This window comes from Pholcus phalangioides, unplaced genomic scaffold (assembly GCF_987345545.1).
Source record: "Pholcus phalangioides strain wild (caught in Gottingen) unplaced genomic scaffold, Ppha-v1.0 ptg000003l_1, whole genome shotgun sequence".
Taxonomy (NCBI): Eukaryota; Metazoa; Arthropoda; class Arachnida; order Araneae; family Pholcidae; genus Pholcus; species Pholcus phalangioides.
In genome coordinates this window covers 54,472,417-54,484,936 of record NW_028301596.1, presented here as the reverse complement: position 1 = coordinate 54,484,936, position 12,520 = coordinate 54,472,417, and the positions used below count along the sequence as shown (strand labels likewise).

Here is a 12,520-nt window from a genome sequence, read left to right as displayed (position 1 = left end):
TATGCATTCTCTCAGTGTGGCAAGCAGCTCAAGCATTTTTTGGGGGAGGACGGCATCCTTTTATTATTATAATGAAAGACCAACTTCGAACACATATATTGTATGCATTTGTGTATTAATAAAAACCTGTCAATCTGGGCACTTATATGTGATTTGAGCTCCACTCATTAAGACAGCGCTGACTACATTAGTAGAATTTACAGCAGAAGCCTACAAAAGACTGTATTGCCTGCCCCCTTGTTGTGTGCTGATGCAAGAGGGGAATTCCAAAGTGAAAACCCAGAATGCTTTTTCATATCATTCCGCAAATAGTACTCAAGCCTTTAATATAAAATAATTAAATTACAGTAACTTGAAATGAATAACCAGCACTTTGAGCATGAGGGAGATGATTGTGGAGTGCAGTTCATACAGGGCTTACAAACGTTTTCAGATTACAAGCAAGTTCTCAAAACAAATTATGATAATTTTTTGTGCAAATGTGAAATATATAGTAATCGAAACACAGGGGAAAACAGTTATAAATTGATGCAGTGGGAATATAAGCAACCGATTTATTCTCATTATTTTGATGAAGGTAATTTTTCACTGCACCGTATGGCAGGGCTGGACAAATCCCAGTGGCCAGGGAGACTAAAAAAAAAAATGTGTGCTCTGACTAAAATTTTTCACCTGTGAGTAATACAGAAAATTAGAATTTTGGGGGAGGGGACAAGAGGGGTTCCACTCTCCCCAGATCTGTGTCTGTACCCGTGACACTTAAAAAAAAATTTGCTGGCTCCTAAGTATATATATTTTTTCAATTTGTCCAGCCCTACCCTAGGTACTGTGAGATTGGTAAGGGCAATGTTTCCCAACCACTGGGCTGTGGCCCGGTACTGGGCATCATTCATATCGGGCAGTGAGTGATTAGCCGTTTCATTTTTTGTTGGTCATGTATTTGACTGGACCTTCGACTCACAAAAAATAAATGAAACCGGGCTGCAGGTTTGGTTGAGACTTACTGGTATAGGGGATGGGAGATTGCAAAGAGATATTTTCATTGATAAAAGTACAGTAGACTCTCACTTATCCGACACACATCAGACCAGATAATGTAAAATTACTGGAAGTTAATTGAAAAAACCCATTAAAACAATATAAACTTCTGTGCACAGACGTGCAATAGCACGTTTTCCTCTTCTATGCTCAAAGAAAATATTTCTGAAAATGTCCGATTGCTGGAAGGGCAAGACTAGTGCACAGCCAAATTATCGATGGGAACTTTATTCTAAATTGATGCCTTATATAGCTTAAGATGCTGCTGAAAAACCATGAGATTGGGAAAATTCCTACCTTATAACTTTACATAGAGAAATTATTTCAAACAGATTTAAATGTATACATACGTTAAAAAAATATATATATAGAAAGCTTATTTAAAAAACTTTCCCTGCACAAAAATCAAACCCAGTGGACGAAGTCAATAAAAAGCTAAAACTTTTACAGAAACATTAACAATTTCAGTTGAAATTCAGAGAAATGTTCCAAAACATAATTACCTAGCATAATTGATGAGAGTTAGAAGAGTAGTCTCCAAGAGTTGTATAACTGGCAGAGGTCCTTCGACACGCAAGAGAGGAACTCGTGGAAACACAACCGTTCCTTCTCGTATGCCATACAGCTTCACGTCCTTAGCAGTCAACTTCGACAGAAAATCATAAAATTTTGGTTCCACACTATCCGGTAATACTTGTTTGAGGAATGCGATATCTGGAAAATTAACGCAAGCGAATCAGAGATTGGAATCAAATTGAATGAACTAGTAGAAACAAACAAATAACTTAGATGTGGCTAATAGGCCTATATCCAGTGATTCGCAAAAAAAAAAAGAAGCATGTAGTTAAAAGGAATTGTATGGTATGCATGTAATGTTGTGGACTACATAGTGAAGTTGAAATATGCAAATGATTAGAATAATTTCAGACTGAAAGAATAATTTATTCCTGAGAAATTAACAAATTGATGAAAGAACTAGTATCCCTGTTGGGCTGCCCTCTAGAGAATCAATACAAGATTATATATGGGTCGACATTGATACATAGAGGTTGTGCATATAGTCTTGCTACACATCCATCCACAGTTTCTGTGATTCCGCTTCTGCCAATTGACAGAATTTCCTTCCAAGATAGACCCAAACATTTTCTATTAGGGGCAAATCACGTGAGTATGCAGGCCAATCAAGTGTGTCAATCCTCAGGAAACATTTTTGCAGTATGCAGCATTACTTTGATGAAAAATGGTTATGGGGAGCCCTGCTATAACTAAAGTGGCACAACATGCGGCTGCAGTTGTGCCAGTCATTTGCATATCATTTTGCAGTCATAGTACCATGGATCACTACTAAGGGTGAATGGGTATCATATGCTACAGCTCTCCAGACCATAGCACCAACTGTGCGGGATGTGTGTCGCTCCACAAAAAAAGACTGGATTCTGCCATCATCACTGCCAAGACTGATCCTAGATTTGTTGCTGAAGACCACCTGATTCCAATATACAACTTGTTTTCGCTGAGCAAGACACTACTGAAAACAGAGATGACAATGTTTCACTGTAAATGGCAATGTTCACACATTCTTTGGAAGACAAGATGATTTTCAGCTAGGCACCTTGAAATAGCATTCATGGAAAGGGAATCTGTATAGATGGTGTCATATAGCATTGGATAGCAGACAAAGAAACAGTCCAGTCTATTTGGGGTTGTTGAAGTTAATCTTAAAGTATTTTTAGAGGAAGTAGCTTATATACAGTCGAATCCTGTTTTAATGACTACCGTTATAGGGAAAATCCACATTAGAGAGTAGACACTACTATGTCCTCTGGTGGCAAAGTCATTCATACTGCCATCATCTGACCAGAATGGCCTAGGTGCTGCATAATATGACAACAGGACCATCCAGCTTCTCATAGGTCAGGGCCCTTTTCTTAAGGGAGGTATTTGAACAAAATTTCTTTGCTTGCGTCTTAAAGGCAGGACAAATCCTTAATGAATCCTTTACAACAGGGAAATGACTGAAAAGTAGCCTTGGTGAGTATATATATAACATTAGACACTACTATGCCCTCTGGTGGCAAAGCTATTCATCCATAACTCTAATCATCTGCATAACTTTTGTTTCTGTATTGGCATGACAAGTTTCAAAACAAACTGACATGTTCTGGATGAGTTTTTTTTGCCAATTAGTGTATAAGTTGATCTTGCGTAAGTTGCTTACCACTTTCAGTATAATGGAAAATTTCCAAGAACTTCAGGCATTCCTGAAGCCCAGCAAAAACAGTGAATTCACCACCGAAGGGATTGCTTCTGAAGAACAAATCGAAGATAGCATATTCGGAATACTTCTCGTTCCGCCAGTAGGCATAGGCCATGGTTATTTGATAAAGATCTGAAAAAAAAAACAACAAAACCATCAGAAAAGTTCCCTTGATTTTTGGTCGCGCACACACACACGCAGATAATGATTACTAAAAAATAAGAATATATTTAAATTTTAGGAAGATATCCGAAAGCAGAATGTGCCAAAATCTGCAACGTACGCCACAGCACAGTCAGTGATATTGCAGAAAAATCTGGAAGAATTTTAAGAGAGAAAGTGTAAAAAAAAAACTACTATTATGGTGCTTTTTATTGCGGAACATTTCCAGTCAGCCAAGGGCTCATTGCAGAACGATGCAAAATATTATGCTTTGGGGAACGAGATGATGTATCAACAGGTTATAACAGAATACACTTGACTCTGATTTGAAATATTAGGTAAACCCATAAGTAATGTCCAGGGGTGGGTCTAGGGCATATACAAAGAATGTAATTATATACAAGGAAGGGAGTGGAGAGGGAGTAAAATGGAGTAAGTGGGGCAAAAAATAAACTGAAAATAGAAATTCAAAATTGTAGGTATATGAATTTTGCTTCTCTTTGTCTCAATCAGCAAAATAGTTATCTTAAGAAGTACAAGGATGTTGAAAATGATTACTACATGACTGACATGAAAGGGTGCTGGGCAAAATGGAGATGGGAGGGAAGTCTCCGAAATCATGGCCAAAGATATTTAGTTAGGCTGGGATTACACTATGAAAGTTTTTTTTATAAAACTTATATCATCTGTTACCTACGAGCGAATGCAACCAACAGGCTAATTGGTTGGTTTGTTTTTCAAGTTTTGAAAAAGATCTTTTATCAAACGTTTACAGTGTAATCCCGGCCATATTGAATAAATAAGTTTTGGGGCTTTGAGCAAATGTCCCACTTGAAGTAACCCGGGTCTGTGAGCACTGACTACTTAATTGAGTGTGTAATCATTTGCTGGCGCTCACTTTCGTGATTTTTTTCATTATTTCCCTATCATTCTTTCAAACAGAGCATAACTCTGGTCCAATGAGCAATTTACTATTAAGTGAGTTGTGCCAGACGTGTGCACTTAACAGTCTGAGTATGTGTCTAGAGTTGTGTCTGATTTTTTCAGTGCTGCCATCTATATATTTAGAATTGTGAGCATAGTGTTGTGATTGAATAGTTGTACTGTTGTAGGTCTCTTGCTCTCTGTGGAAAGACTTTTCGATGGGGTGATCGACTCACATCCATGTCTCAGAATCAGGAACTGACCTGACAGATATTTCACACCCAACACTTCATCCTATATTATGTGAGTTATATCACTCACTTGGTCATTCACTCAACCATACGGTCATGCACTTAGTCACTCATATAATCACTCACTCAACCATACGGTCATGCACTTAGTCACTCATATAATCACTCACTTGGCCACTTGTACAAACTCACTTGGTCACTTCTGCTCACACACTCATATGGTATGGTCACCTACCAAGTCATTCATACAGTCATTCAATTGACCATTCACACAGTTACTTACCTGGTCATCATTCATGTGATCACTCACCCAATCACCTGGTCACTCACACAGTCAAGGCAGGTGAAATGTCAGGTGTGATATTTCCGAGGCAAAGCATCCCAAGTGTATTGGAGGTGAAATTTCCGGATCCCATTTTTGCATATGCCATAGCTGCCAACTTCGAAGAATGAGAATTAGGTAAGTTTTTGAGTGGATCTAAATTAGTTAAATGAGAGGGATTTTTAAAAAAACAATATAGGGAATTTCCCATTAACTAAAGTAAATTGTAGGGATTTTTTCCCCTTGCAAAAATGTGACATTGTTCAGGCTGTCGCTAATAATCTTCAATGGCCTAAATTAATCACAGACAGACCAGACACAACCCAGACTCTGTCCCTCCGGGATATAAGCCTTTTACCCTTGCGGGTTGGGTCGCGCTGGGGAGAAATTAATCACCTGCCACTACTCTCAAATCGAACCACTCCAACAAAAAATTACCATCAGGCTTGAAACAACACACACACACACACACACACACACATACAAGTCATCTTGCCAATTTCAGATGTTGAAAAAAGCTGAATTGACTCTGGCTATATATTTGGGGAATTTTTGGCTTCACTCTCCCAAAATGATTTTTTTTTTTTTGCAATTTGATGCATTGGCAACAGTTTACTTTATGCCTGTGACATTGTTTTGAAGATAAAAAAATGAGAGCAAGTCTTTTTTTCTGTCTAAATTCATCGGGAATATGTTTTCTTCAAAAGTATGGATTTTTTACAAACACAGGAAATTCAGGACATTTTTGAATTTTTTGTCTAGGAGATGAAGTAGAAATTCAGGAGCCTCCCGGAAAGGTCAAGAAACTCTTGGCAGCTTTGATATACATTAGATCGGTCTGTCAACAGTTCCTCTTAACTTTTTCAGCTGCGACCGAAAACTACCAACAAGATAAGCTTTGCGACAAATGGAACTGTTTTTTCGTAAAAATTAGTGATACCAGTGACATACAATAAGTGCATTTATAGTAATTGTGCACTAAGTACATTAGAACAACTCATCTAAGGAGGCACTTGCGAATCAAGTTTGAGTTGGGACCCATAACTCAAGAGTTCCTGGCTGTAAGTGGACTTGTACTACACATCATGGAAGACCCTATGAATCAAGTTTGGGTCGGGACAAATAGTTCAAGAGTCTCTGGATGTGAGTAGATTTGTATGGTTTGTCTTGGAAGCCTCTACGAAAGAAGTTTGGGATGGGGGGAGAACCCATATACTTCAAGAGTTCCTGGCTATAAGTGGACTTGTGCAGGTCGGATCCCTATAGAGAACCTCTGGATATCAGTGGATTTGAACTACCTAATTGAGACTCCCATATGCAAAGAATCTTTGCTGTAGTATTTTATTTATAGCCAAAGGTTATTTACAGTTGATAATTCACGATTTTTCAAAAATACTGCTAATTTTTGACAAATTGTTGATATCCTATGTACATGATCAGGGCCACAGATTTCACACTTTAACCTCTCCTATATTACGGGAGGGGGGCAAATGTGTGCTTTCCCCGCAGGGCTTAAGCTGGATAAAAAATTCCTTTTGCAAAAACGTGAAAATGGGGGAAAAAGCTTTAGCAAAGTGCTACAATGCTAATGTAATAATAGATGGTTGGATGTCTATTCGTTTCGTACCTCCTGTACGCATTTTTGTGAAAGTGGATACTACTTGTTTCGCATTTTACGAAAAATGAGACCGTAGCTTAAACCGTTTCCCCAGCTGACAAGGCATCTAGTTGCGGCACTGTTTATGATCCCTGTATTTTTGTTCGATAAAATATGGTTACCCTGACAATGGTGAAATAACTTTTTTTTTGTACTTAAGCTCCGTCAGTGGCCCTGGGATACATTACCCTCCTTTCCAAAAGCACATTTTTGCCCTGGGACCCAACGCAGAATATGCCGATACATAGCAGAACAACCAGTGCTGTTGCAGAACAATCTGGAAGAATTTTAAGAAAAGTGTAAAAAAACACTATTATGTATATGCAAATTTCTACTGCAGAACATTTTCAGTCAGCTGAGGGCTTGTTGCAGAACATTGCAAAATATTCTGCTTTGGGGGCCCTGGGTAACCAAACAAATTTCCGTATCCAGTTGTGGTACTGGGCCTTGCCCATGTAGAAGGAACCAGATCAATGTTAAGAGCATCAATGAAGGGTCTCTGTGGAACTAATTAAGAGCAAAAAGACTAGCATATGGACAATGGACCATGATGTAAATTTAGTTTGAAGGGGGAGAAGGTGCCCCAATTCACAGTTTTGTGCACACTAAAACTAGTGTTTTTACCGGTCTGATACTGATTATGACTATTTCGCTCAAGACAGTACAACTTGGAACATTATCTTTGGACAGTTTATTACGCGGCCCAGGGCTCTTGTTTGACCTAGGGCCCATGAGTTATTGATGATTTCATACCTACTTTCCCTCAAAACATCCTGAGGGCTCCGGGGCCCTCCCACAAACCCGTTAATACGGCCCTAGTCTTAAACAATACGAGGAGATAATTATTTTGTCACAATAATTATTTTTACGTGTAAATAATTATACATTACCGGTAAGAAGAGGCTGCACGACGGAATTCAAACTGGGCAAGACCCGAGCCTTGTTGTTGTTTTGTCCTTCACTCGAGGAATCCATGGCGTCTCTCGTTTAAACAAAAAAAGCAATCCAATTCCGATCTTCCTTTACCTGTCGAAAAATACACAATCCATGTAAACAAACATTGAGAGAGACAGAGAGGGATCACTCACTCCCCCCGCCCTCCCGATTGATTTTGCCCGCGATTGCGCGTTGCCGTCTTTCTTAGTAGTAGTTGTGTTTTTTTCCGTAAACTTTCCGCGGATAAGTATTTCTATATTATCGCGTGCGGATTGATATGTTGACCAATCAAGACGGATCTGATAGTCAATTCATTGATCAGTTGCCCACTTAAAGGTCATTTGATTGGATGATTGGATTGAAGCATGGTTTACGAAAAGTGCAGACGAATGGCAGCGTTGTAATTTAATCTTGAGGTCAAGAGAAAGTCATTCGAAACAAACTCCTGGAGGTCACCTTCATTTGGTTTTTTTTTTAGAAGACTGAGTAGGTCTTTGAAAAACACAATGGAATTTCGGGAGATGATGTCAGTTTCGATTTAGAAAACCGTCATCCACTGGGGGTGATGAAATCAAGAGTTGCACGCGTGACCACCCCCTCCCTCACAAATCCTCGGGCCTTACAGCCACTGAGGCCCGACCAAAGTTTTTTCTAAACTGAATTTACTGCGAAATCTATAAGAGGGCTCTGCTGAAGGTACTGGAATGGTGGGGGGGGGGGGATAATAATTCCCGGCCTGAAGGGCCCATACTTATTCGATACGCTGGGGCCTATGGCTACTTCAATATTAGACGTTGATGAACCCAGGACCGCAGTAACTGGTGTGCAACAGGTGCGGTCGCACCAAGTCCCGCACTTACAGTAATAGAAGTGAAAAAAAAAAATTTTTTTTTGTAGTAAAACAAGGTGTCTTAGCTCATTACCACCTAGAGATAGAAGGCCTTCGCACTCTGCTTGTGACGTCAAGTAAGTAATCCATTTTCCCTCAGAATATTCAGGGAAAAAAAATTCCCAGCTCGTGCCAGTATCATCGTTGCGAGGAAAAGAAATGATCGGGCTCAGAATTGGCGATTTCTATGCCCCACATCCAATCACTATGCGATATTTGTGAGTCAATCAGGAAGAATCTACGCCAAAATAAGAAGAAACGTAATAGGATGCTGTGTTTCAAAATCTGGCAAACTTGCTAGGCAGTCTGAATGACGTTTATGGCAAACACTGCAGAGGCCTTCTATCTCTAGGTGATGATGCTTAGCTACGACTGATTTGATTTTGGAATTATTTCTCTCATTAATTCGGAAAAATTTAAATTTTATCTCCCTTGATCATTAAGTCCGGAAAAAAAATTTCATCTCCCTTTCACTCATTTAATTAATCATTCAATTCTGAGAGAGAGAGTTTTCATCTCTTTCTCTCATTAATTCTGAAAAAAATTTTCATCTCTCTTTCATTAATTCTGAAAAAATTTTTCATCTCTCTTTCTCTCGAAATTCTGAGAATTTTTCTTTTTGATCAATTCTGCGTTTTCATGAATTCTGGGAAATTTTTTCACTCATTATTTCCGGATTTCTCTCTCAACTCTAAGATTTTCCTCCTATTATACAGTATTCATATTTCTTTGATTTTTTTTTCTCTTTCATTAATTTTGGGAGATTTTTTTACTCATTAATTCTGCATTTTAATCAATTCTGGGTTTTTCTCTCTCATTAATTCTGGGTTTTTCTCTCTCATTAATTCTGGTTTTTTTTTCTCTCATTAATTCTGGGTTTTTCTCTCTCATTAATTCTGGGTTTTTTTCTCTCATTAATTCTGGGTTTTTCTCTCTCATTAATTCTGGGTTTTTTTTTCTCTCATTAATTCTGAATTTCCATCAATTCTGGGATTGTTTTCCTTTCATCAATTCTGAACTTTCATTTATATTTTTCAGCATTCCTGTGCATATTCTGTGATAATGCATGAACTTTGTGGACGCGATTTCCCTCCCCCACAAAATATATAAAATCGGACTGAAGAAGCCCCGAAACTGTTTTCCTCACCGGGCCCCGCGTCTGATAAGGGCGGATGCAACTCCGAAATAAATAAATAAATATATAAAACATTGTGATAAAGTTTTAGCTTTTTTTCAACATGTCACTAATGTATTCACAAAAGAATAGAAGAAAAAAAGTTATCAACTTAGTCCATTTTTGAATTTATAGTGCCGGACTCGTGATGCGAGGATCCGGGTTCGAACCCCACAGTGGTGGTCGGCTGAAGTTGGTTTTCTGTGGTTCCCAACTTCAAGGCGCAAATGCGAGCCGATCTCCCCGTTAAAAAGTCTCGCCACAGAGAGCAACAGTCCTACAACGGTAAATCATTCAACCATAACACTTCACTCATAGTTTGTAAAACTGGGGGCAGATGACAGCACTACACATAACAAGCATTACACAGAAACAAACTTTACGTCAGGTTGCACTACACGTACACACACATTCCCGCATGTACCGATTCGTTGGGGGGGGGGGTTCCGCGGGGGGGGGGTGTAGCAGTAGTAGGTAGGGCTCGGGGATCCATGATGTTCTTAAGTCAGCCACCTCGTTGGGCAATTTGCCTGTTGTGGCGTTGTATTTGTATTTGTATTTGTATTAATAAAGTTAATTAGTTTAATGTACCATCTAATTATACAGTAGTTTACTAAAAAGTAAACTACTGTATAGTTTTTGTGTGTTGAAGAATTCATAAGCTGTTGCCAACACAAGTGCAATTGAGAATCAGTATACCTTAGGCCAAAAAAAATACCATCTCTTCATACAAGTGCAACTGTCGGGAAGCGTGATATGTCCCCCTTCTTCCCACAAGGTTGGGGCTGGTAGGGTTCCACAGCTCTGGGGCCTGGTAACAATTTTACCATCATTGTTTTGTTTTTACATGTGAAAAATGTGTAGGGGGGGGGCCCTGCTCCAAGATGGGGCCATGGTGACTAACTACGTATACAGCAGGGGTGGGCCAAATTTGGCCCTTGGAGCTTTTTGTCGTGGCCTCTGATCATTTTCAGAAAATGGTTAAAAACGTTGAAAAACAATTAATTCTAGAATTAAAGAAAGAAATAATTTCGGAATTTATGAAAGAAATAATTATACAAGGTGTCTTGTAAGTGCTAATGTGGCCTTTATCCCGTCCACCGTCCGTCGTAGATGGGGTTTAAAACAAAGCTCAAAAGATGTTCAAAAATTACCCTGTACTAGTTTTGAGAGGGAAAACACAGTGTGTCACAAAATAAAAAAAAATCCAAATTTTTATACAGTCCCCCTGTCCTCTAACTTCCGATTAGAAAGCTGTTGCCCTGTCTTTTGTGAGTCCAACAAAAAAGATCCTATGTTTTTAGCTGCAATATTCGCTGAGATATTTCAATTCAGAAATCGGAGAAAAGTTATGAAAGGACAGCATAAACGAGAGAAAGGAATGTGCTGACCGTTAGTTTTTTTGCTGTTATTTCCCGAACTTTTCTCCGACTTTTGCTTTAAAATGTCTCTGTGAATATTGCAGTTAAAAACATGGGACTTTTTTTTTTGTTGGGCTAAGGAGGTACAGGGCAACAACTTTCCGATTGGAATTTAAAGGACGAGGGGACCATGTAGAAAGACTTTTCTTTTACTTTGTTGCACGCTGTATTTTCACTTTCAAAACTGGTGCAGGGTAATTTTTGAACGCCTTTTGAGCATTTTTTGAATTGAAATCATACCTTCACAATGAACGATTGATGAATTAAAGGCCGCATTAGCACTTGCAGGATACCCTATGTAATGAATGAAAAAATAATCATGGAATAAATGAAAGACATAATTTTTGAAACAAAATAATTTCAGAACTAATCGAAATTGGCAATCAATATAAAATAAATAATTCCAGGATAAATAAAAGTCTTCACTTATTTTTGTACCTGTCTAACTCGGGGTCCCATTGGCCTCTTCTACTAAGATGCCACTGAATTACACGAGTTGGTCGCCCGCGGGCTTCGTAGGAAGTTCCAATTTGGCCCGCCGTGTCTTAAAGGTTGAAGACCCTCTAAACCAGCGGTTCTCAACCTTTTTAAAACTCGCGGAGCCGTTTTAAGTAAAAGAATTCTATGGCGGAGCCCCGTAGGGAAATTATTTAATTATTCATCAAAGTTACTGATTTATTTTTACTATTTAAAAATTTTGTAATTATTTTTTTAAATTTTACTGTTTTTTTTCCTCGAGCATCCGCGGAGCCCCTGTAGGGTGTACAACGGCTCCGCGGAGCAACAGTTGAGAACCGAACCGCTGCTCTAAACTGTAGGTTTGTAGAATCGTCCGGTATTTTATTTTCCCGTATGTACGGAACAGTTTTTCCTGCTCGGGGCCAATTTTTTAGGCTCTTGGGATGGTTGACTAACAGTCTTTTGGATCCGCGCCTGTATGTGACCAAATAGGTTGAAGTTTTTTTTCAAGCAAAATATTTTTATTTTGTTCATCAAAATGACATTTTTGTAGCATGTACTGGCAAAAAAAGAGAGGGAGATATATCTTCCAAACGTTTTCCGAAACTTACTGAAAGTATCCCCGCACCTCCAACGCTCTTCTCAGAATATATATATTTTCAATGCTTCTTTCCTAGGAAGCCTCCAATCCATAGGATCTTATGTATGACACACCCACATCCTGGAGAAAGGTCCCTTTAGGCTACTTCACCAAACACCAACTCTGGCGCTATATTGCAATTTACTGCCATTGATGAGATGGGTTGGAAATGAAGGCGCTGTCGCCTCAAGTTCGTTAGGGGAAATATCTTATCTATACCCCCCCTCGGGTTCGAACCTAGGACCGTGGCAACAACCTTCACGGTAGTAGACGAGCATCTTACCACCACGCCATTGGGACGTAAGGTCTCTTCTAGGCCGAGACTTTTGGCGGGGCTCCCTCTATAATGAAGTTATAACGTGAAAAAAATGGGAATCGTCCCGGGCCAAA

At 39.0% G+C, this 12,520-nt stretch overlaps 1 protein-coding gene across 2 annotated transcripts in view; it reads right to left on the bottom strand.

Annotated features, from left to right (window-relative positions):
• The window catches only part of Naprt (nicotinate phosphoribosyltransferase), a 44,169-nt gene extending 36,428 nt beyond the window's left edge, over positions 1–7,741 (bottom strand). Inside the window, exons 1-3 of one of the 2 annotated variants that reach the window (XM_089250360.1) lie at positions 7,502–7,741; positions 3,257–3,427; positions 1,542–1,752 (exon numbers count right to left, since the gene is read on the bottom strand). In XM_089250360.1, coding sequence (XP_089106486.1) covers positions 1,542–1,752; positions 3,257–3,427; positions 7,502–7,586 — 467 coding nt within the window. In that variant the 5' untranslated portion in view covers positions 7,587–7,741. The remainder of the gene's footprint in view (positions 1–1,541; positions 1,753–3,256; positions 3,428–7,501) is intronic. The other variant, XM_089250352.1, reaches the window with a different exon arrangement.
• Positions 7,742–12,520: the final 4,779 nt, after the last annotated feature.